This window comes from Peromyscus eremicus, chromosome 1 (assembly GCF_949786415.1).
Source record: "Peromyscus eremicus chromosome 1, PerEre_H2_v1, whole genome shotgun sequence".
NCBI classification, from domain to species: domain Eukaryota; kingdom Metazoa; phylum Chordata; class Mammalia; order Rodentia; family Cricetidae; genus Peromyscus; species Peromyscus eremicus.
Genome location: NC_081416.1, coordinates 36,678,323 through 36,700,308, shown reverse-complemented (window position 1 = coordinate 36,700,308; position 21,986 = coordinate 36,678,323). Strand labels below are relative to the sequence as shown.

General features: G+C 47.2%; 1 protein-coding gene across 1 annotated transcript in view; it reads left to right on the top strand.

Annotated features, from left to right (window-relative positions):
• The window catches only part of Kank1 (KN motif and ankyrin repeat domains 1), a 28,141-nt gene extending 6,567 nt beyond the window's left edge, over positions 1-21,574 (top strand). Inside the window, exons 3-11 of the mRNA XM_059259471.1 lie at positions 8,963-9,157; positions 9,759-9,867; positions 10,961-11,209; positions 12,669-12,756; positions 14,638-14,857; positions 17,250-17,392; positions 17,935-18,135; positions 19,988-20,086; positions 20,609-21,574. Of these exons, the coding sequence (XP_059115454.1) occupies positions 8,963-9,157; positions 9,759-9,867; positions 10,961-11,209; positions 12,669-12,756; positions 14,638-14,857; positions 17,250-17,392; positions 17,935-18,135; positions 19,988-20,086; positions 20,609-20,671 (1,367 nt within the window). The 3' untranslated portion in view covers positions 20,672-21,574. The remainder of the gene's footprint in view (positions 1-8,962; positions 9,158-9,758; positions 9,868-10,960; positions 11,210-12,668; positions 12,757-14,637; positions 14,858-17,249; positions 17,393-17,934; positions 18,136-19,987; positions 20,087-20,608) is intronic.
• The last annotated feature ends 412 nt before the right edge of the window (positions 21,575-21,986 follow it).

The window sequence follows — 21,986 nt, the reverse complement described above, 5'->3', positions numbered from 1 at the left end:
CCCATTCTTGTCAAGAATATCCTGCTGTGTTGCTGGAGTAATGTGTGTGGCCTCCTGAGCATGGAGACTGGGAAGTTTTATTTGACTGTGCTACAGTGTGTTTTGGGCTGTGTCCAGTCATGCTGACATTCCACACATCAGTGTGTAGGTCTGACCCTGCAGTGAACACCTAATTAATCAGCTAATTCACACGAGCTCTGTGACAGCTGGGGACAAAAGGAGAAAATACTCTCAGTAGCAGGTGGTTTAGTCACAGTGGCAGCCACTGTCAGAGTACACAAGAGCAACCTTAAGACTGTCCGTAATTCACGTCACATATTATCGTATCCAAGATCTGATGAGAAAGGGATGGGGTCACACATTTACCCCATATAGGGTGTTTGTGTATGTGGTCTGGAAATTCAGACAGCCTGATCCAGGAAGGTGGTAGGTAGCATTCTCAACATCTGCATGCCATGTATAAGGAAATGTCACAGGACACTGGATCACCACGCCTCCCTTGTAATCCACAGTATCCCTCACACAGTGCAGAATACATATCAGTGCTGAAAGGCATTTGTTCATACAATCTTATCCTTTAAAAATCAATAAGGAATTAGTTGGGTTTGACATGTCTCAGAGTTATCAGTCGTCACTTGTACAAACCCAATTCTTTCAAGAAGTTAACTTTGGGCTCTGAAGCCAAGCAGTCTGAATGCAGATTCTGTCTGCAAGGAGAAGTTGTCTTTGTGTCTTCGCAGGGTTGTAGTGAAGAATCAGGGACTGTAGGAGGGAAGCCTGAGTGTCTGCAGCACGGAGCATAAGCGCTAAGTGAAAGCTGCTGCTTCTCGTGTCTGAGTTCTCCCAGAAAGGGGCTCGTTCAGAACAGTTGCTGAACACAGCTTGTGCAAGTCACTTTTGATGTTTGTTTTTCTTTCATTCTTGTGTGTGTGAGTGTTTTGCCTGAATGTATGGCAGTGCATCATGTGAATGACTGGTCCCTGCAGAGGTGGGCAGAGGGCATCCAATCCCCTGGATGTAGAGTTATAAATGGTCATGAGCCACCATGTAGGTGCTGGGAATCGAACCAGGTTCTCCAAAACAGCAAAAGTGCTCTTAACCACTGAGCCATCTCGTCAGCACCACCCCCCTTCTCCTTTTAATCTCAAATTTTTGTATTCATAATTCTGGCTTGTGAATACTTTCTCTCTCTCTCTCTATCACACACAAACACACACACACACACACACACACACACACACACACACACACACACGCACCCATGCACACCAATTATTATGCCTGTCCAACTAATATAGGTAATTGGGGGGGAAGTATGATAATTGTCAGGCCACGGTCATTCAAAAATCAGTAATAGGCTCAATACATTATTATACAATATATACAAGTATTATACCCTGTCTGGAGACTTACTCTTTCTAGAGTTAAGGGTTTGATGATAAAGTCACTTGTCAGCTTGTAAACTGTTGTCTCTCCCCACCCCCTCCTAGACAGGGTGTCACTGTGTAGCCCTGACTGTCCTGAAACTCACTCTGTAGACCAGGCTGGCCTTGAACTCAGAGATCCACCTGCCTCTGCTTCCCGAGTGCTGGAATTAAAGGCGTATGCCCACTACCACCCAGCTGCAAACTGCTGTTTTAACCACATCATCACACTGAATACTTTATTGTATTTAAAATCGCACTGGGAGTATGTGATTGTAAGTCCTTTAGAAGAACGTGAAACATGCTCTCCTATAGTACCCCAGTGTGTGCTAGCTATGTACAAGAGTGCAGGTATGTGGCCTGTGTTTTAGAAACACGCTTTCTTTTTCTATCGAAATTTGAATCACAAATCATATTATTCCACCATGTAGAATCATGCTATCCCCGCATCCCCTCCATGTTTTTTTTTTCTCCTCCAACTGGCCATAAACGTTCTCTCAGGATTGGAGGGACAGTGTGTCACGGCTTTGACACAGTATAACTTGGTGATGACTACCAGTGTTGTTTCTCTGGTACAGTTAAAATGGTCACAGGAAGTAGGTTCCGTCCCTCCTCCTCTTGACAAACCCATACTGTGTAGATCAGGCTGGCCTTTTACCGGCGCCTCCTGGCTCAGCCTTCTCCCGTCTAGGGTTCCAGGTTACACCATCGTGCCTGGCTAAGTAAGAGGAAGGAAGTCCCTGTTGTTACCAAAAAATCTTAAGAAGTAAGTTTTATTTTTTCCTTTACACCACTGGGAGTTATATTGATGTCTTTTTTTCTTTTTCCCTTTTGGAAAGGGGAAGAAAATTCTAGACAAATGACTCAGAGTTACAAATACCCTAAAAATATCAAACTGGCCCTGAGCAAATGCAGCTAGGACTTAACTGTCTGCCACATGGTTTTTAGAAAATTCATCTTTTACACTCAAGGGAGCTGCTGCTTAAACAGCCTCTGTGTTTGCAATCTTGGCTCTCTGGGGTTTGTTTAAAAAGTTTATGAACTTGAGGACCTCCTCTTCGCTGTGCAAGTTTGTAGGAGGAAATCTTGCCGAAAGAAGAGTGGGGAACGAAACTTACAGAGTTCTGTCTCTAGTGAGCTGCCTCCCTGTTTCTTGAGCTACACCACTCAGTATCTGCTTTTCTTTGTGCATCCCTTTTCGAAAAATGCTACAAGAGCATCCAAATAAGCCAGGCCAAGAGGTCCTGGAAGCCTACAGTGTTTGGATGGCCTGGGGAGGCAGGGGTCTCTACCGGCCTGGGAGTCTGGAGAGCTGGCTGGTTCTCAGCCCAGGGTGTTTGCGTTTGTCTCTGCAGAGTCTGAGTTCTGTTGTCTGGGTCAAATGAGAAGACTCACTTTTTCTCCCCCAGCTTCCCTCCCAGCAGAATTTTTCTACGGAAGTAGCTGTGTCCATGGCTGGCCATCCGTTTTAACTGAGGGCACTCCTCTGAATGTAGTTAAACGTACTATCGCTACCACCCGATACCTACCCCATCACTAAATAAACACTCCAGTTTTAGGGGCATGTTGGAATAAATGGGCTTAGAGCAGAGGGTTGTGTGTGTCTGCCCTTAAGATGAACCCCGTTCCTTGCTAGGGAGGCTCTCTGTCACGGAGCTGCACCCCCAGTCTGTGATCACAGTTCCTTAATCTAGAGTCAGTCCATAACTTTGAATATCTTAATGCTTGGGCATTTTGTTTTGTTTTCTAAAATGGTGCATAATTTTATCTGATTCTCAAAAGTGATAGTGTGGTGATCCATGCCTATAATCTCAATACTTCAGAGGTTGAGGCAAGAAGATCAGAAGTTCGGCTATGTAAGGAGTAGTGGGCTAGCCTGGTGTATATAACACCCTGTGTTGAAAACAGAAGTGATTTCTTCTGGACATGTTCTACTGGGCCCACACCTCTAATCCCAGCACTCAGGAGGCTGAGACAGGTGGATCTCCGAGTTTGAGATAGCCTGGTAATAGTGAGTTCCAGGCTGGCCAGAGGGACAAAGTGAAACCCTATCTTTTTTTCTTTTCTTTTTTTTTTTTTAAGAGCTAGTTGAGCAGGATTGGAGAGATGGCTCAGAGGTTGAGAGCACTGGCTGCTCTTCCATAGGACGTGGGTTCAATTCCCAGCACCCACATGGCAGCTCACAACTGCCTGAAACTCCAGTTTCAAGGGATCTGACACCTTCACACAAACGTACATGCAGGGAAAACACCAATGCACATGAAATAAAAATAAATTATTTTAAAAAAGAGCTAGTTGAGCTAGAGAAATGGCTCTACATTTAAAGGCAAGGGCTTGGGCTAGAGAGAGAGCTCAGTGGTTTAGAGTACTTAACCGTTCTTTCAGAGGACCTAAGTTCAGTTCCCAGCACCTGCATGATGGCTCACAGCCATCGGTAACTCCAGTTCCAGGACATCCAACATCCTCTTCTGTCCTCCACACCAGGTGTGCACATGTACACATGCATACATGTGCACAAAATACTCACATAAAATAAAAATAAGCAGACCAGGTGGTGGTAGCACCTGGGAGGCAGAGGCAGGCAGATTTCTGTGAGTCTGGGGTTAGCCTGGTCTACAGAGTGAGTTCCAGGACAGTCAGGGCTGTTACACAGAGAAGCCCTGTCTCAGGGGGGTGGGGTGGGGCGGTGGGGAGACAACTTTTTTTAAGTGATCCCTGAAAGATTGAAATTGTAGGCCCAGGTCACTTGACCATTTGTTAATGATCTTGGGAAAAGGCATTCATCTGTGAAGAGAGATCTTGAAAGGATTTACCTCTGCCCCTCTCCCTTGGCGGCCCTTCAGTTAACACTTGTTTGAAAAGTCTGCTCTTGAACTGTTGGTCTTCCTAAATGGTGATTAGTGAACTGCAGAGGTGTTCTGGGAGAAGACACTGGCTTACTGTGACACTTACTCTGACTGAATCCGGAAGCATATAGCTGATGTCAGGCTAAGGGCTGGCGGGTGGTAATTTTCAAGAAACACAAATGGCTTGAATTCCTGTTGTCCACAGCGATGGCAAACACAGTCACGGGCACTGAGTCCTTTCCTGCGTGGAGAGTCAGTCATACTTCAGCAAAAATGTTTAGACTCTGTACTACCCCCCATCTATTCATGCTGATCAATAGTTGTACATTAAATGTCAGCTCTATACAACAAAGAGGTATATAGAGGTGCCCTGACTAAACTGGCCCCTGTCTTGGGAAGCCAAGACACATGTGGCAGAAATGTGAATGGTCACCCGTGGAGATAATGTTAGTCAGGTAGAAAGTGCTCAGGGTTCAGCTGCGGTCAAGGCCTCCAAGGTCAGGGGAGGAGAAGCGGACCTTTGCTTCTGTGGGAGGAGCTGTACAGGGCACATTTTAACTCAGCCTTAGTTAATGCAGCCTGCCAGCCTGGGATTTCTGGGTCAAGTCATGGGAGGGTATGTAATTAAATGTGGGTGGGGTTTGTGGTGAAGGAGAATCTGATTCTTAATCCACTCGAGCGTTGTCATTTCTGAGTGAGTGCCCACTTTCGATGCATACTTAGCAGCCGTTTGAAGTGTTCTCAGGAAAATAACACAATGCTGCTAGAAATGACTGAACTGTAGCTTTGCCCTGTCCCTGCTCCAGGGCTCCTCTGGCTGGAAGTAACTGTTTGTGTTGCTGACTGCATGCCTCCTCCAATTGGGGCAGAGTTCCAAGAGGAAAGGTCCTGCTCCTCCATCCACGCCACGCACTTTCCCCGCAAAGGGACCTCTGTCAGAAATAGAACTCTACTGCCTCTCCCTTGCGCCAGCCCAAGCACCAAAAGCGCGGGTCCCTGCGTGTGCCCATCCACTCCCCAGGAGATTCAGAGTTACACAGTTACCTTTGGGGGAAACACCTAAAGAGATGGATGACCTCCATCGTGAATCAGAAATTAGGATTCTGCTCATTCTTGACCGGGGAGCTAAATGGTCTTTAGAACCCGATCGGCCCCGCTGCTGAGCCAACCACGCTGTTTAGAGCTGCATTTTCTAAAAGCAGCTGGAAAAAAATAGATAAAAATATGGATTTGCTTGCCAGGGTACTGTAGATATCTATGAACAAAACTTTCAAAATTCACCTGAGTATATTTTCAAAAGCCGGGGAGAAATGTCACAGAGGAATTACAGGGAAGAGAGCCCTGTAAAATTCTCCTGACCCTAGTTTTCATGGAATTATTTTTCTCATTTAGTATTTTGTTTCTAATGTTCCCAAAGTTGAGACTACGATAAGATAAAGTATGTATTTTGAGTTACTTATTTTTCAATGTAGTTTGCCTTCTATTAGGGTTGTCTACACATTAAATCCTGTGTGCACTTGAGGATTAGGATTAATTAGAATGAATGCATTAAACGAATGCTTTTCACTTTCCAGAACATCGAGATTTCTGTCCCTCACTGTCCTTAGTCATCACTAACCTGGCCAAGCCCTAAAATGAAGCTCATGTTTGATTGGTATCCATGACCATTTTAAATGAGTTAACCACAAAAACCATCTCGAAGCTGCCCGATCCTCCTTCAGTCTTTTCCCTGATGGTGCCCGTGGGGGCCGATGCCACCAGTGGGTATCTGGAACACCTGGGCTGTAGGGCCAGAATTCTGGAGGGTGTTTTAGGTCACCGCTCTTGCGTTTTGCTATCGTTAGGGTAACACGTGATATTCACTATGGACTTCCATCTGGTGGTCCAGGCCTGGTAGTTAAACCACCAGTTTCTTCTAAGACTCCGTACACATGCAAGTCAATGAGCTGAGGCTGAGGAGGCATGGACTCTCAAGCTGTAGTTTAATCTTAATCTAATAGTTCTCAGTCCTGGCTGCAGAGCAGAATCATGGGGAAAGGTTAAAAAAAAAATACTGATTTCACACTGCCATGGAGACAAGCCCTGGAGAAGCAGAGGCAGGCTTCACTCTGAGGCCAGCTGGGTCTACATAACACATTCCAGGCCAGCAAGAGCTCCATTGCGTAGTGAGACCCTGCCTCAAAATAGCGATGATGGTGATTCCTGAGCCCGCCAGCACATGGTAGCCCTTTTCTGTATTTTTAGAAGTCCCATCCCCTCATAGACATGATTTCCGACCATAACCAGGGTTGAAATCATCTCATTGGACTTTGGTGGCCACGCTGGTTTTGCCTGTGCATCCCCACTTTTCCTCCGTTCTTCTTGCATGTGGCAGTCCTTGGTCGGGCTTTATGCTGGGGCAGGTTTCACTCCATGTGATGCCCATGTCTATAGAAAGGGCCTTGTCAAGCTCGGGGAGTCAAGTCCAGGCCGTTCAAGTCCAGCCAGTTTGAACACCACCCAGAACAGATTTTTCCAGCAGCTCAGGTAGCAGTCCTCCCTGACATGACTAATAAGGACTAGTTTGGTGCCTGGTGAGCTTGCCTTACCTCAGACAGCATCTGTGACTTCCGGGTGAATTGCACAGACACTTTCCAGAGGACATCTGTTGTCCAGCACTGTTCTAAGCCCTGCAGAGGACCTGGATACAGATGCAGCAAGAAGGGCTTCGCGGAGCCTGCCGCCTCGGGGAGGGAATGCACAGGAGCTGAGGATCCAGGGTGGGGAGTGTTTTGTTTGCACAGTGAGAGCTAAAGAGCAATGGTAGAGAAAGGGGGCCTTTCTAGAATGGTGCTAGAAAGACAGAATTAAAGGAAATAGGATTTAAGCCACATCTCGGAAAGAACATGGATAGAACTAACCATGAAAAGTGGCAGGATGCCAGGCTAGTGGACAGCTTGCTGAGAGAAGACTGCGCTGTGGTCACAGCACCACATGGAACCATGAAGGCTGCACAGAACTGTCTCGTACGAGTGCCCTGCAGCTCACCCACTAGTTTCTTACGCAGACTGTGATGCCAGCTGCTCCTTCTGTTTTAAATACAGCCATAATGAAAAGCCTTTTATTGCTTCCGTGTAGCCTTCGAATAACATTTTTGGAAATCAAATGACTAAACCAAAGTGATTTTGGAACCAGCTGATCCATACTTAGTATGGATTATACACAGCAAACTTTCTGTACTTAGTATAGAAAAAGTAGTAAGTATTTGAAAAATTTTAATCACCATAGCTCATTCATTTCAGTGGAGTTTTACTGATTAATCTTCTATAAAGGCATGTTTGTGTATATTGTTCTGTTTGTTTAGCTGGGCATAGTGGTGTGCGGAGGCAGCAGGCAGGATCTCTGCGAGTTTGCGGCCAACTTGATGTGTATATATAGAAAGTTCCAGGCCTGCCAGGGCTATATAGTACGACCTTGTCTCAAACAAACGTATACATCCATGAATTTCAGTTTATTTGCTTTTCAATTTAATCTTACATTATCAGCATCATTTCGGTGTCAGTCATATTGAGAATTCTGTGGTACATTAAATTACACATCTTATTTAATCGAATTTTCCTGCTTTGGCCAGTGAACAAATATGAAATGCTTCACACATAGAGAAGTAATCGAGTAAACGTGATGAGAAAAAAGTTGACAGGGAAATAGTTCTAAAACTCATTCTGACCCTAAAAGTGGGATGGAGGGATGAGAAGAAGGATGTGGCCGTGTGGAGATGGGGAGAAGGTACTCCAAGTGGAAGAGCTGTCAAGAAATGAGGGGTCCCAGCCTTAGCACCCCTCGTCTGCGGTCCCTTTCCCCACAGAGACCACAGGAGTAAGGGACTGAGAATGGAAAGCAAGGTGGTGCCTGGCCACGATGCCCCGTGTGTTCTCCGTGCTCTGAGGACTCCGTCTCCCAAGCTTCCCTGGTGGGGGAGCTGCTCTGTAGATCGTGTCAGGGTTTTTCTCCGCTAAAGTCTGAATGGTGTTGGAGATGGGTGGGGACATGGTTTCTGCCAGACGGGGGCCACAGTAGAAGGAAGAGATGCTCTGTGGCTCAGACGACGGGCCTTGTCAGGTCGGCACTGTGGTGACAAGGGCAGAGCTTAGCAGTCATTGAATAAGGTCTTGGAGGTTTCAGTGTAGGTAAATAAGTGGTACAATTTATTCAAAAGGGAAGCACAGGGGTCACCTGAGAAGAGGGTGAGTTGTGAGAATTGTTGTTTAATAATTTAAAAAAAATTTACTTAAAAAAATTTTATGAGCCGGGCGGTGGTGGCGCACGCCTTTAATCCCAGCACTCGGGAGGCAGAGCCAGGCGGATCTCTCTGAGTTTGAGGCCAGCCTGGGCTACCAAGTGAGTTCCAGGAAGGGCGCAAAGCTACACAGAGAAACCTTGTCTCGAAAAACAAAAAACAAAACAAAAAAAATTTATGGACATTGGTGTGTTGCCTTCATTTATGTCTGTGTGAGATCCCCAGAACTGAAGTCAGAGACATTGGGAGCTGCCATGTGGGTGCTGAGTATTGAACCCGGGTCCTCTGGAAACACAGCCAATGCTCTTAACCAAGCCATCTCTGAAGTTCTGCGAGAATTGTTTTTAACCAAACGACTTTTAAGTGTGTTGTGCGGTCCTCGTACCACATACCCACACTCTTTTCTTTCTGAACAGGGAATCACTTGGAATGTACCAAGTGTGGAAGCCTTCGGTCGGGAGGGCTGTTACATGTGCCAACACCCCAGCCTGAGCAAGAGACGGGAATGGCGGAAGGGAAGCTCGTCAGAGGCCGTGACCAGTTCCCCACTCAGGGAAATACTCTGCCCCCAGTGAACCTCACAGATGCCCAGATAGCCACTGGCCTCTATGGTAAGTCTCCTCAGAGCTTGGTGTTGGGTTCTTGACGGCACAGCCTGCATTCCAGTTGATGATTTATATGTTGACCTGGAAGACAGGTTATATAATTTTTTGGCAGCTACGAGGCCTAGAGTATCTTTAACAGAAAGCATGCTGTGTAGTCTTAGCTACAGATTATGCGCTGTACAAACAGCCTTCCAATCTTTCACATGCTAGCATGCGGATCCTGCCACTCCTCCCTACCCCCAGGTTATCTTAGCAGAAGAAAAAGTATACCAATATCCCTACCTCAGTGTTTTTTAAGGGTGAAATGAGACACGACGTCACTTTATAAACATTACAGCCTGGTGTAAATGCCCCTTATCACCCGTTTGTAATGTCTGGGCACACAGATTTTTTTTTTCTCCCATTTAAAAGAACATTATTAATAGAATGCTGAATTATTTTTTCTCTGTTTGCACACACTTTCCCAATGGGTTTCATGAAGGTTTCTCACACAAGCACTCTAAGATCTACGTTCACCAACATGAGGACAGAATGCCCACTCACGTAACTTGTATCATTTCCGTCAGTTTTCATCACTCTGGTTCACTTTTTTTTTTTTTTTTAACAGTATGTCCAAATAACGAAAACACACTGAAGTCCATCATGAAGAAGAGCGATGGGAATAAAGACTCGAACAGCGCCAAAAAGAACCTTCAGTTCATTGGCATCAATGGCGGGTAAGGCCAGTTGGTGGTGTGGGAGTGCTAAGACGCCTGTCTCCTTTGCCTCCTGCCTACTTAAGTCACGGTCAAGGCGCCTGTTCCGGGATGCTGCCACATCCTGATGACAGAAGATTCCCTCCTCAGAAAGGTGCACCTGGGCTGCTTCTCTTCTCTCCTCTTGCTCTCCTTAAGGAATGTCCCTCTGTCAAGGGTACCCACTGAAAATGAGAAAGTGACATCTCCTCACCTCTGACCTGGAAAAAAAAAATCTTCAGCAAAACCCAGCGGGGTTGCTGCTCTCCCTTGGACCGTTGTGCTTGGCATATGTTAGAGTACAGGAGGGAACAGGAAGAGGCTGGCAACCTTGGTCCAGGGCCCAGTGACAGTCATCCACTTCTCCAGAATGGATTGCTTTTGACTTAGCTCTCTGTGATCACGAGCAGCCCTAGCCCCAGTTCTCTGCTTTCTAAATAGAATAAATACCTCGTAGTCATTGGCCCAGGTGGTTGAGCCTGTTTGGCCTCCTACAGTTGGATCAAAGCAATTAGTCGATTACTCAATAAGAAAGCAACAGGACAGCGTTGGGTATTTATAGCGAGGTGGCTACCGAGGGAGGCTTAACATGATGGCGCATGTTTTACAAATCTTCGGCTTTAGTGAGTGATGTGGCCCAGATTTCAAAGGACATGCGAGAGAGGAGCTGTCGGTTACTTATATCATGTGTTCACCTTGGCAGTAGGAGAGTGAAGGGGCAAAATTAGGAAGGATGGGGCGGGGGGAAGCAACTGCAGGTTGCTTTTCTATAAAGTCCCTTTCCTCCCAGTGTATCCTGAGCAGGCGCTGTCATGGCTTTTATTCTTATTATTATTAAACCAAGTGGTATATGATACCAGTCAGTTGTCAACAGGAGATATCTCTTTGAAGTCAGAACCCATTGTAAACCTACCAAGCTTTCAAGTGTAGCTCCTACGTTGAGTTTCTAAGTGCAGGCTCGAAACCACTGGCGAGGTGTCCACAGTCAGGCAGCGGCTTGCCCTTCACAGGGAGGTCTGTCACTGGGTCTTCGTGGGGACAGCGGGCATCTCCTGAACTCCCAATTGCCACCTAGGTATGAGACAACTTCAAGTGATGATTCCAGCTCAGACGGAAGCTCTTCTTCCGAGTCAGATGACGAGTGTGACACCATTGAGTATCCTCCCGAGGAAGAGGAGGAGGAAGAGGAGGAGGAGGAGGACACCACTCGGGGAATGGCCGAAGGGCAGCATGCAGTTAATGTTGAAGGTTTCAAGTCTGCCAGGGTGGAAGATGAAATGCAGGTTCCCGAATGTGAACCTGAGAAGGTGGAAATCAGAGAGAGGTGTGGTACATTCCCCTCCCCTCCCCGATTCCTCCCATGCGTGGTGTGCTTGGGTAATAGAACTAACTGGTTCAGGTAGTTGACAACTGTGTCTGTGTGTTTAGAGTCGCCTCTGTGTCTTGGAGGCATGCTCATCTGGTCAAGGTACTAATAAATACAAGTGCAGAGTATGGCCTCTTTCAGAGCTCTTAGCATAGGCATGAGAACGGTTCAGCTCATAGTCTCCTTCGGCTGCAGATACTTTAACTCTGTGCTGTCTAATTTGGCATGTGGACCCGCTGCCCACGATAGCGTCCACTGTTTGAATATACCACCTTGTATACAAAGACATATTTGACATTTCTGATGGCCAGCACACTATTTAAGATGATTTTATCTTGATGTAATGTCAGAATTGTTATCACAGGACCATTGTGTGTGTGCAGAACAGGAGTTTAGCGTCAACCAAAAAATTCTATTAACTGGAAAGGTGATGGGTATCGGACACGTGTCTCTGTTTCATTGCTCATTGAGTGATAAGGAACACAACGGTAGATGTGGGGCTGTCATAAATATCGGCCGCAGTAAAATCTCACCTACTCGGGTTGGCTAAAACATCATCTGAGAAGTGGAGTGAGTTTATGGCACCATTAGTAAGTGTGGACTTGTTGCTTAAAAAATGAGAAAAGATGGAACCACCAGAGTGGGGTTTTTTTTGTTGTTGTTCTATGAAGTATAAATTGGACCATTTCGGCAAACGTTTGCTCTGTTACATTTGTCAAATGGAAGCTCGCTGTCAACACAAGGTAAGTGTTTCCAGAGGGCTGGAAATGTCTCCTTAGTTTCAAACAGCTTTATTGAGATATTACCATGTCATTGGATTTGGGGCTTTGCATGTGTGTTGAACAAACACTTGAGTCACGAGATGTGGATTTAGCATAATAGAAATAGAGTAAATTAGACCTCTTTAGCTCCTTAAGAGTAATATACATAATATATAAGCTATATAAATATATGTGTATATATGTGTATTTTTTAGAAACAGTCTCACTGTGTAGTCTGGCTGGACTGGAACTCACCATGTAAATCATGACTGGCTTAAACTCACAGAGATCTGCTTGCCTTTGCCCTCCAAGTATTGAGATCAAAGGCATGTGTCTTCACACCTGCCCAAGACTAAGATGATTTTTAAGAACTTACAATAAAAGGAATACAATTTTCCAAATGTTATTTTGTAATGCCCTAAAGGCCAAACTGATATAGCTGGAAGTTACCCTTACGCAAAGACCTTCATCGCAGACGTACTGGCTTTGTGTGGTGATGTCAATCATCAGTGCCTGGAGACAGCTTCAATCATCATGACCTGCCTAGGCTGGCTCATGGCCCTGACCTATTCAATGGTTGTGGGCTTTCAGATAAAAATCACTTTTATTTTATGGCAAGTCCTGAGTTTTCTGTATTTTTTTTTCCTCCCTTTTAGGTATGAATTAAGTGAAAAGATGTTGTCTGCGTGCAACTTACTGAAAAATAACATAAATGATCCCAAAGCTTTAACCAGCAAAGATATGGTGAGTCCGATGATAGGAACAATCCCCAGGCTATGCAGCATCACCGAGGTGCACCACGGTCAGGGATGTGGTAGCCTGGCCCTGAGCTGTTGTATGCATGCTTCTCCGTGAGCCATCCATTTCTGGCATAGCTGGAGGAGCATTGTACTGCCCAGCTCAGGGAACATGCTGTTTCCCTGAGGCCCAGCTTCCGCTATCCTTTACCCACCCTGTACTTGTCTTGGGGTGGAGGCATCTGGGAGGCACATAGTTGGCAGAAGGAAAGAGAGGGCTAATTGCAGGCCATCTTCTTTCTCCATGTTCTGCTTCTACCCACAGAACCTTCCGATCCAAAGAACAGCATCCCAGAACTTTTGAAAAAGCAAGTGTAGTTTTTAGAAGAGACGTATCTGGGCTGAGGTCAGCATTCCTTTCTGTTAGGAAAGTACATATTGGGTTCTGGTGTGGAATGCAGACGGCCACTATTTTTAAACAGAAAAATAACTGCACTGTCATTTCACGGTTGGAGAGACACAGTGCAGGGGCTGTGATTATCATAATGGTCAGAAATAGCATCACACAGGACATGCAGGTAGTGCTGTGGTGGTGGCCAATCTGGTGTGCTGCCGGGTGACTCACCGCTGTGCTGACAGCTGGATCTGCAGCTGCGTGACCTGACCAGGCCTCTGATTGGCAGCTCCATCTTCAGGACATTGTGAAAATGTGGCTTCTTGCATTAATTTGATAATAACATGGATCTGAGTCTTTGCATGTCAGCAGGTTTAGTTCATCTGCGGCTGAGTCATCTAAGTCAGCATTTGCTGCTCGGGTGACTTAGCAGGCTCTCAGGAGTTTGGAGCTCTGAAAGCAAAATGAGACCTAAGGAGTTATCTAATCCTAGGAACATAATTGGAATGCTGTGGGCCTGGCACGTTACGTTGAAAGTTGGCAGTGGCTGTCACAGGCTTGGACACGAGTACACACGAACGTGTGCCCATGAGACCACACAAGCCAAACCTAACCCCAGTATCTGTGGCCCTGGGAGATGTGTTCCTAGGGCCTGCAAGATGGCGCAGTGGATAAAAGTGCTTGCTGTCAACCTGATGGCCCACGTTTGAGCCCCAGGACCCACACTGTGGATGAAGACAGCCAACATCTGCAGGTTGTCCTCTGACTTCCGCACATGCGTGTGATCTGTGTGTTGTGCGCGCGCGCACACACACACACACAATAATAAATGGATAAGGTATCTGTTGAGTACCAGCTACCATGTCAGCCTGGTATTAGATTATTTCAGTTGGCTCTTTGAGACAGGCCCTCACACTGTAGCTCAGGTTGGCCCAGAACTCGATATGTAGCCTAAGCTGTCTCACCTCCCAGCCTAGTGCAATGGGAGAGTTGGAATTAGTCAGTCTGGGTCAGGAGGCAACTTAGTTGTGAGTGGGTTAAGTTCTTCCCGATTCCTATGAAAAGTTCGCTTGCAAGACCAGTTAGTTCAGTAAACACAAACAGCTCACAAGTCCAGCCAGGCCTGATGGGTACTAGAAAAATGAGGGGTTTGGTTTTGTTTTGTGTTTAGACATGGAAACTGAGATGCAGGATAAGGAAGATCCCCGGGGTCATTTGTTCCTAAGTAGCAGAATTGAACCTTGGGGATCTGGCTCTAAACCCATTTGCACATTGTTATGACCTCTTTCTTAACGATCCCAGTGTGGACAAACCAGAGGAGAAGTGCAAGTTCGCTGTTTGAAGCTGCTCTTGGGGCACTGGGTCTCTCTGGCACTTGAGAGCAGATGCTGAGAGCGTGCACTTTGACTATAAAAGGCCTAGTTGCTTGGGCTTTCGCTCGCGCTCCGAGAGCGCGCTATAAATAGGACTAACAGCGACTTGGTGTTTTGGCAGAGGTTCTGTCTGAACACCCTCCAGCATGAGTGGTTCCGCGTGTCCAGTCAGAAGTCCGCCGTGCCAGCCATGGTGGCTGACTACATCGCCGCTTTCGAGGCTGTCTCCCCGGACGTGCTCCGCTACATCATCAACATGGCGGACGGCAATGGGAACACCGCCCTGCACTACAGCGTGTCCCACTCCAATTTCCAGATCGTCAAGCTGCTTCTGGACGCAGGTACGCAGGACGCAGGTACGCAGGACGCAGGTACGCAGGACGCAGGTACGCAGGACGCAGGTACGCAGGACGCAGGTACGCAGGACGCAGGTACGGAGGCTGCCCTGTTGCTCCTCCAGGAACGCTCAGGTTGTGACTTGTCTTCACGGAGCCAGGTGACCCATGCCTGAGCTCTTGGGCCATCCTAAAATCTTCTCATTGCTTTTCCACGTGACACGGCAAGAATATCATCGTTCTTGAGTCACGGGTGGGAGGCTTCAAGTGCACCAAGCCTGGGCAGTAAAGAAACCAAATCCAGATCTATTTCGAAAGGAGGTTTTGAAGATATTCTTGCTGCAGGTCAGCTGTCTTCAGATGAGGTGTACTCCTGCTAATAAGCATGACTCACATTTGCTCCTCGATGAATCATGCGGGCTTGGCTGGCAGGCTTTGTGTGTCTGTGACCACTTTATTTGTCCTTGTACGCCAGCCTCTGTGTGGCCCTACAGAAGTGAGCGGTTGCTCAGGATAGCGACTAGCAAAGCCACACTAGAGTCATCAGAGTTCCTGCCCCACTCCACTGCTCCTGAAGAATCACGGCCATCAGAGGTAGTGTTTCCCATTAGTTAGTGACAATAGTGAGGACTTGCCATCCCACAATGCAGCCCTGGGTCACGTTATGCATGAGGTGAGAGAGCAAGGTGCTTCATTGGGCAGCCCCTAAATCACTTCCCTCCTCAAAACAGTATTTTTGATATGCCACTAACACAGAATTCACAGTAACTCAGTCTGGTCAGGACATAATGTTAGCACCTGGTTTCTGTAATGAAACTGTCCAGTTTCCTTTATTGCCTTTTGATGTAATGGCCTGATAATATAAGCAAAAAAAAAAAAAAAAAAAAAACCATCCCAACATGATTATCATCTATTTCTATTCTCAGTTTCTGACTTCCCTTTTCTTTTCTTGGTGTGAGGGTGTGGTGTTAGAGCTAAGTCCCGAGGCACTCTGCATGCTGGGCAAGCACTCTGCTCCCAAGGCTGCAAATTCTCTATTTTCAGTGCCCATGTTAGGGGATAACTGCTTCCATCTGATGATGGGAAGGAGTTACAGGCCTCCTTCCCTCCAGACTATAAACAATAGCTGGGGATATTGTTAAAACAGGATGTGAATAATACCCAGGGAAGCTGAGAACGTGATTTCAGCATTACTCTTGGTTTTTCTAGACAAGGTTTCTCTGTGTAACAGCCCTGGCTGTCCTGGAACTCACTCTGTAGACCAGGCCAGCCTCAAACTCACAAAGATCTTCTTGGCTCTGTCTCATGAGTGTTGGTATCAAAGGCGTGTGCCACCACCACCTAGCTCAGCATTACTCTTGAAATGAATGTTTTTTCTGCCCTCAGAACTCTAGAATGGGTATCTTGGTAAACTGAATTAATTCCGTTGTTAGTTGGTTTTAGTTAATTACTTTATTTACTTTGTTTTTATTGCTTACTGTTTTGAGTAGATTTTTGGCTCCATAGAATGTAATTCTGGGTGCTTCAGCATGGAAGGGCTGAACAGCTCAGATCCTGAGGACCTTGGGTACATGTATGTACCCACTTTGCTCCCAACAGTCTTTGCTTACTATACATACATCCTTCTGTACATCCTGTTATGTTACTATGAAATGGAGTGGGGTCCCGACAGTTTTGTCCTCTTCCCATCTTAAATGTTTAACTTGACACTTGCTCCATATAAAACTCACTTATCACTACTCTTCATCCTGGCGCATCAGTAAAGCCCCAGAGCACTTCTGGAGAGTTAAGAGAACAGAGGAGCGGTCGCCCGTGGGACCAGTCTGGTAGTCCTTGGCAGTATCTTAGAGGACTTACTGCGTTAATATTGTTCTCACACCTCGGGCCCTAGAGTCAGAAGCCGTGTGCCTGAGTTTCTGAACATGTGCCTGTCAGATCCCTCAGTCGTGCTCACGCTCCAGAGCGAGGACGCGTCGAACCTCCTCGCACACCGCCGAGCTTTCACACCATGGTCACCGACCGGTTGCAGGCAGGGCACACGGTAGTAACTTACCATCCCTTCTGCTGCTGCCAGCCCTCTGGGACAGGGCATAAAAACATTTCCTTCACTGGGCGGTGATGGCGCACGCCTTTAATCCCCGCACTCGGGAGGCAGAGCCAGGCGGATCTCTGTGAGTTCAAGGCCAGCCTGGGCTACGGCGTGAGATCCAGGAAAGGCGCAAAGCTACACAGAGAAACCCTGTCTCGAACCCCCCCCCCCCAAAAAAAAAAGGCATTTCCTTTTTAGTCATTTTCATTCCTAGAGTACTTTTCACGGGGCTCTTGGGAACACCACCACACTTCCAGCGAACACTTGCGGCTCTCCCTGGCTCTCCCTAACGAGGTTTCTTTCTTGTAGACGTGTGTAACGTCGATCACCAGAACAAGGCGGGGTACACGCCTATCATGTTGGCAGCACTGGCAGCCGTGGAGGCGGAGAAGGACATGCAGGTTGTAGAAGAGCTCTTCGGCTGTGGAGACGTCAACGCCAAGGCCAGTCAGGTTGGTGTCTTGCTTACAGCGCTTGCCGTCACTGCCCTGGCCAGTGTCTGATGTGACCAGGTTGACGGAGTGGCGCTGGGGCTCCTTTCCAGCCTCAGTCCATCATGCACTGTAGTCCAGCAGCACACCAGCGCCTCGTGCGCTCAGTCCCACGTTGCAGATCTCTCCCGACTTTGCCTGGCCTCTTCTTGGGCAGCTTGCAAGGAAACTCCAAATATGCTCACATACAATGGACCCTACCTGTAGAGGGTCCTCACCATACACACTCATCGCCTGCTGACTCCAACTATCTTGCCGTCTTGGCTTCATGCCAGACCCAGAGCGCTAAGCCTAAATGTGTTCACAACCTGATCTCACATCTCTCTGGAACCTTCTCCCTTGCTATACTGAGACATCCTCAGAGCTCTAGTGAAAACCCGACTCCTCCCAGTGTGCTCTTCCTTAGCTCATAGCTCCGGTGACTTTGTGTCATCCGCTCCACCCCTCCCCCAGCCTTCCTGCTCAGTCTGTACTTCTGACTCTAACCCTCATTTCTCTCATAGGCAGGACAGACAGCCCTCATGCTGGCCGTCAGTCATGGGCGAATAGACATGGTGAAGGGCCTTCTGGCCTGTGGGGCTGATGTCAATATCCAGGATGACGAGGGCTCCACTGCCCTGATGTGTGCCAGTGAACATGGGCATGTGGAGATCGTCAAGTTGTTGCTGGCCCAGCCAGGCTGCAATGGCCACCTGGAGGACAATGTGAGTACCACTGGGGCCTCCACAGGGGCGGGCGGGTGTGAGCCCCCTCTTTCCTGCTCCGTGTGGACTGGTGTTGGCATCCAGGCCTCTTCCTTTTATAGCCCAACTGAGCAGCGTTTACCATGTATAGTCTGACAGTGCATTAGCCAAAAGCAAAAATAAATCAATGGACCTCAGCCTTGAGTTCATAAAAGGAAGAAGGTGAGAACCAGTGTCCCCTAATGGGAGGAAACAGATGGGCCCTACAAAGTATCACTCGGTGGAAGCCGTGTGTGAGCAGTCTCCCAGTAGAAGTTTGGGTTTTTTCCCTTGGACGGACCACATAACCACGCAAATGCAGTGTCACGGGTGAGCAACAGTGGCCTGTCACCATGGATATTCTGTGACACATGAGCCAGGAAGTCCATGAGCTCTCTGGCTGTTCTGAGCACATTTTCCTACTTCTGCTTGGTCTGTTTTCATCATCACCAAATCGACCTTCTCACTCAGCTCTGGGTCTGTCCCACTCCAAGATAAGCCTTGCTTGAGAACCTTCTGAGACAAAGAGACCACGCACTTGCAGGCAGAAAGCACAGGACTAGCACTTGGGCTGTGGAACCAGTCCAGGGTCACAGAGGTCAGGCCAGGCTGGTCCTGGTTTTGAAAGTTTCTCTCTGCAGAACACAAGTTCAGGCCAGAGCTTCCTTCATTTCAAAACACCATGAAGTTAGAGGGAAAATATCCTCCTTTGCCATAAATTTCAGACTCTGCTGGGCTCACTCCAACAAGCAAAGCAGGGGAGGTCTTCACTGGGTAGAAGGGCAACCTCCTTCCGCCTCCAGGGAACACGCAATTCTCTTCACTTGCTCAGGGAGCGAGAACTTACAGCTTGCCTTTTCCCCACTCCAGTCTCTGTCCTCGTGTCTGGGAGTTCGTTCAATTGCTTTCTTTCTGAAAACTTGTCTCTTGGTAGTAAGAATCTATACCATTGTGGAGACTTCGGAAATCCTGGCTAACCGGCTAATTGCCCACGTCCTTACCCACACACAAGGAGGACCACATCCATCTGACCTCCGGAAGAAAATCTGCTCCCTGGATTCACAGTGTGGGAGGGCAGGGTGCTAATGGTCAACATGAAAATCGTTTCCTGTTGCTGTGACCAAAGGAGAGCCCTTACTTCAAAAACAGACAAGAACTAAGCTGTACTGCCCTTTGCCTTAGTTCTTTCATATCAATTTCAGGCCCTGCAATTTAACAAAAACCAAACAATTAACAAAAAAATGTTTCTCTCCCATATGCAATGTTTCCCCCCTGGTATTTCTACAAGATGTATGCATGCATGCATGCAAGCTGCCAGGGTGGAGTGCTTATATATGAACGTGACCTCCAGCGTTCAGTAGAGGTGCTATAAGCTACAAGATCACAGCTTCCTTGTCCAGAGCAAGGCTGAGGTGTTTGCAACTGGCTAGACCTGTTCACACACACCCTGGTTCTTGCCTGATCATTTGTGACTGTAAGAAGAGAGACCGAAATTTCTACCCCTCTGGTTCTTACTGCCCCTTCTGGAGGGTGGGACAGTTGAATAGGGGTTCTTTGTGGACAGCCTTCAGTTTTTAAGGATCCTGGTGTACACGTATCTCTTGCCAGCACGGATAAGCAAAGCCGAACTGAATGGATGAGTCTCCTTGTGCTTGGCTTCTTATGGGCAGAGGCTAGTCTCATTTATCTCCATGTCCTCAAGAAGGAAAGATCCCTCACTTCCTGAGGGACTGACAGATGGCTGAATTAGAGGGACTTTATTAGTTTTGTTACCTTCTGGCTGCTTGACATGTGAGAGATTCAAGCTGGCCTGTTGTTTCCCTTTCCTCTTTAGGACGGCAGCACCGCCCTCTCCATAGCCCTGGAAGCTGGACACAAGGACATCGCTGTTCTTCTGTATGCCCACGTCAACTTTGCAAAAGCCCAGTCTCCGGTCAGTATCGGGCATCCGACATTTCCAGATAGGATGGAATCCACAGGCTGACAGGCCCCCTCTCCTAGGGGAATTGACAGGCCATAGGGTCTTCCATAGATTCTGAAAATGTTTTAGCCCAGAGCTTCAGTCTTCCTCATTTCTACTCCATTGCCAGGAAAGGCTGGACCTCAGTCATCCTGGGGGACAGCAGCTCTCATGAGGAGCTAATTCCATGCATAAGGATCCAAACAGCACAGGTTGAGCTCATGGCTACATGTCACTGTGTTCCGACACTATTCCTAAAGCTGTCAGTGGCTGCTCATCATTTACTCAGTGGGAGGCTGATGGCGCCTAGACAAGTCCTGCTAAGCCTGCCTGGCATTTGAGCCATGCCTGCTGAGGGTGGACATCCGTCCCTCATTCTTAGCTAGAGATCACCTGGTTCTGACACATAGGTGGTGGGTGTCAGCTGTGATGAACCAGTGTCCTGAAGTCACTTAGTAACTAACCTCCACTTTTTTCCCCTTTTCTGATCTCTAGGGCACGCCTAGGCTTGGAAGAAAGACATCCCCTGGTCCCACTCACCGAGGTTCCTTTGACTGATTATGTAAACATAGTCCTCCACGTGTGTGCCACCATGAAGCTGCTAATGATTCCTGTTGGGGTGACAGATACTGAATGTATATGGACCATGCCGAGCTGACCAGCAAACAGAAGTGTAAAGGAATAAGCCGAAGGCTGACAACTTTTGCAGGGAGAGCAGAGCTGGTGGGAAATTGCCAAGCTAGGTGCAGGCCGCCTCTCTAGCCCTCTGCTTTTGTACGGCTTGGACCCAGCTCTGTGGCTGCTGAATTGGCTCCATTATTTGCAATGGTAGGAAGCGGTAGTCTGCTTGACTAGGCCACTTCTACAGCGTAAGCAAGCAACAGGTTCTCTCGTGACATTGTAGTTTTGAAATTTTCCACAAATACTTGTACTTACTAAATGTGGAACCATTGGGAAGCCCTTCCAGTATTTCATTCCAGGATGCTTTTGTTCATTTATCTCTTGTCTTTTAAAATAAGAAACTCGAGATGACTTTGATCATCAGTGACTTGGCTCCCAGGCTCATAATGTCTGGCTTAAAAATAGAAATGAGCCCCTAACTATATAAACTTACAACAAGAAATATTTTCAGCTGGTTTATCTAGGTGATGTATTATATGGCTTTTTATATAAAAGACTTCTATATGAAATTGACACAGCATTTTCAACTTTTATATTCCACAATAGTCATAAAGAAACGTGTAATGTTGCATTTTTAACAGCTGCCCACCTGTGTCTATATCTGGTGATAAAGGCTGAATTAGGTTAGAGGAGTGGGTTGTAAATGGGCCTCTAGGGAAACATAGTCTAGCTCTGTGTATTTCTATCATGTCACATTTACTTTGGTCCTGTATATGTATTTAAATGTTTGAAGTGCCTTAGACTCTTGCCATATTTTCAAAATAAAATTTCATTAAGCTCTTTCGCTTGTCCCCTGATTCGTCACTGACAGCTGTCTGCCTGGCTCCCATGACTTACAGCAGTGACCACAAAGGCTGATGGATGGTTTGGGCTGGGAGAACAAGAGCATGGTCTACCGGTCTCAGGCTCCGAGGGGGGCGGGTCTCTGAGGGTGCTTGAGTCTGTGACACAGGTTCCACATCCCCAGGTTGCATGTCACAAAGCTGAAATTTAAGACCTCATTATACATGCCCCTCTCAGCCCCGCAACCTTCAGGGAGCCTCTGAGCTGATTCTTCCAGATGCATGAGTGCTAGTCCTGAGCTAATTTGGGAATGCAGCTACCAGTGGTTGGTTAAAAATGGGAGAGGAAGCCAGGCGGACTTTTTTAAAGTTGTGGGTCTTCTAGAGAAACTGCTGGAGTAGTTGTGAAG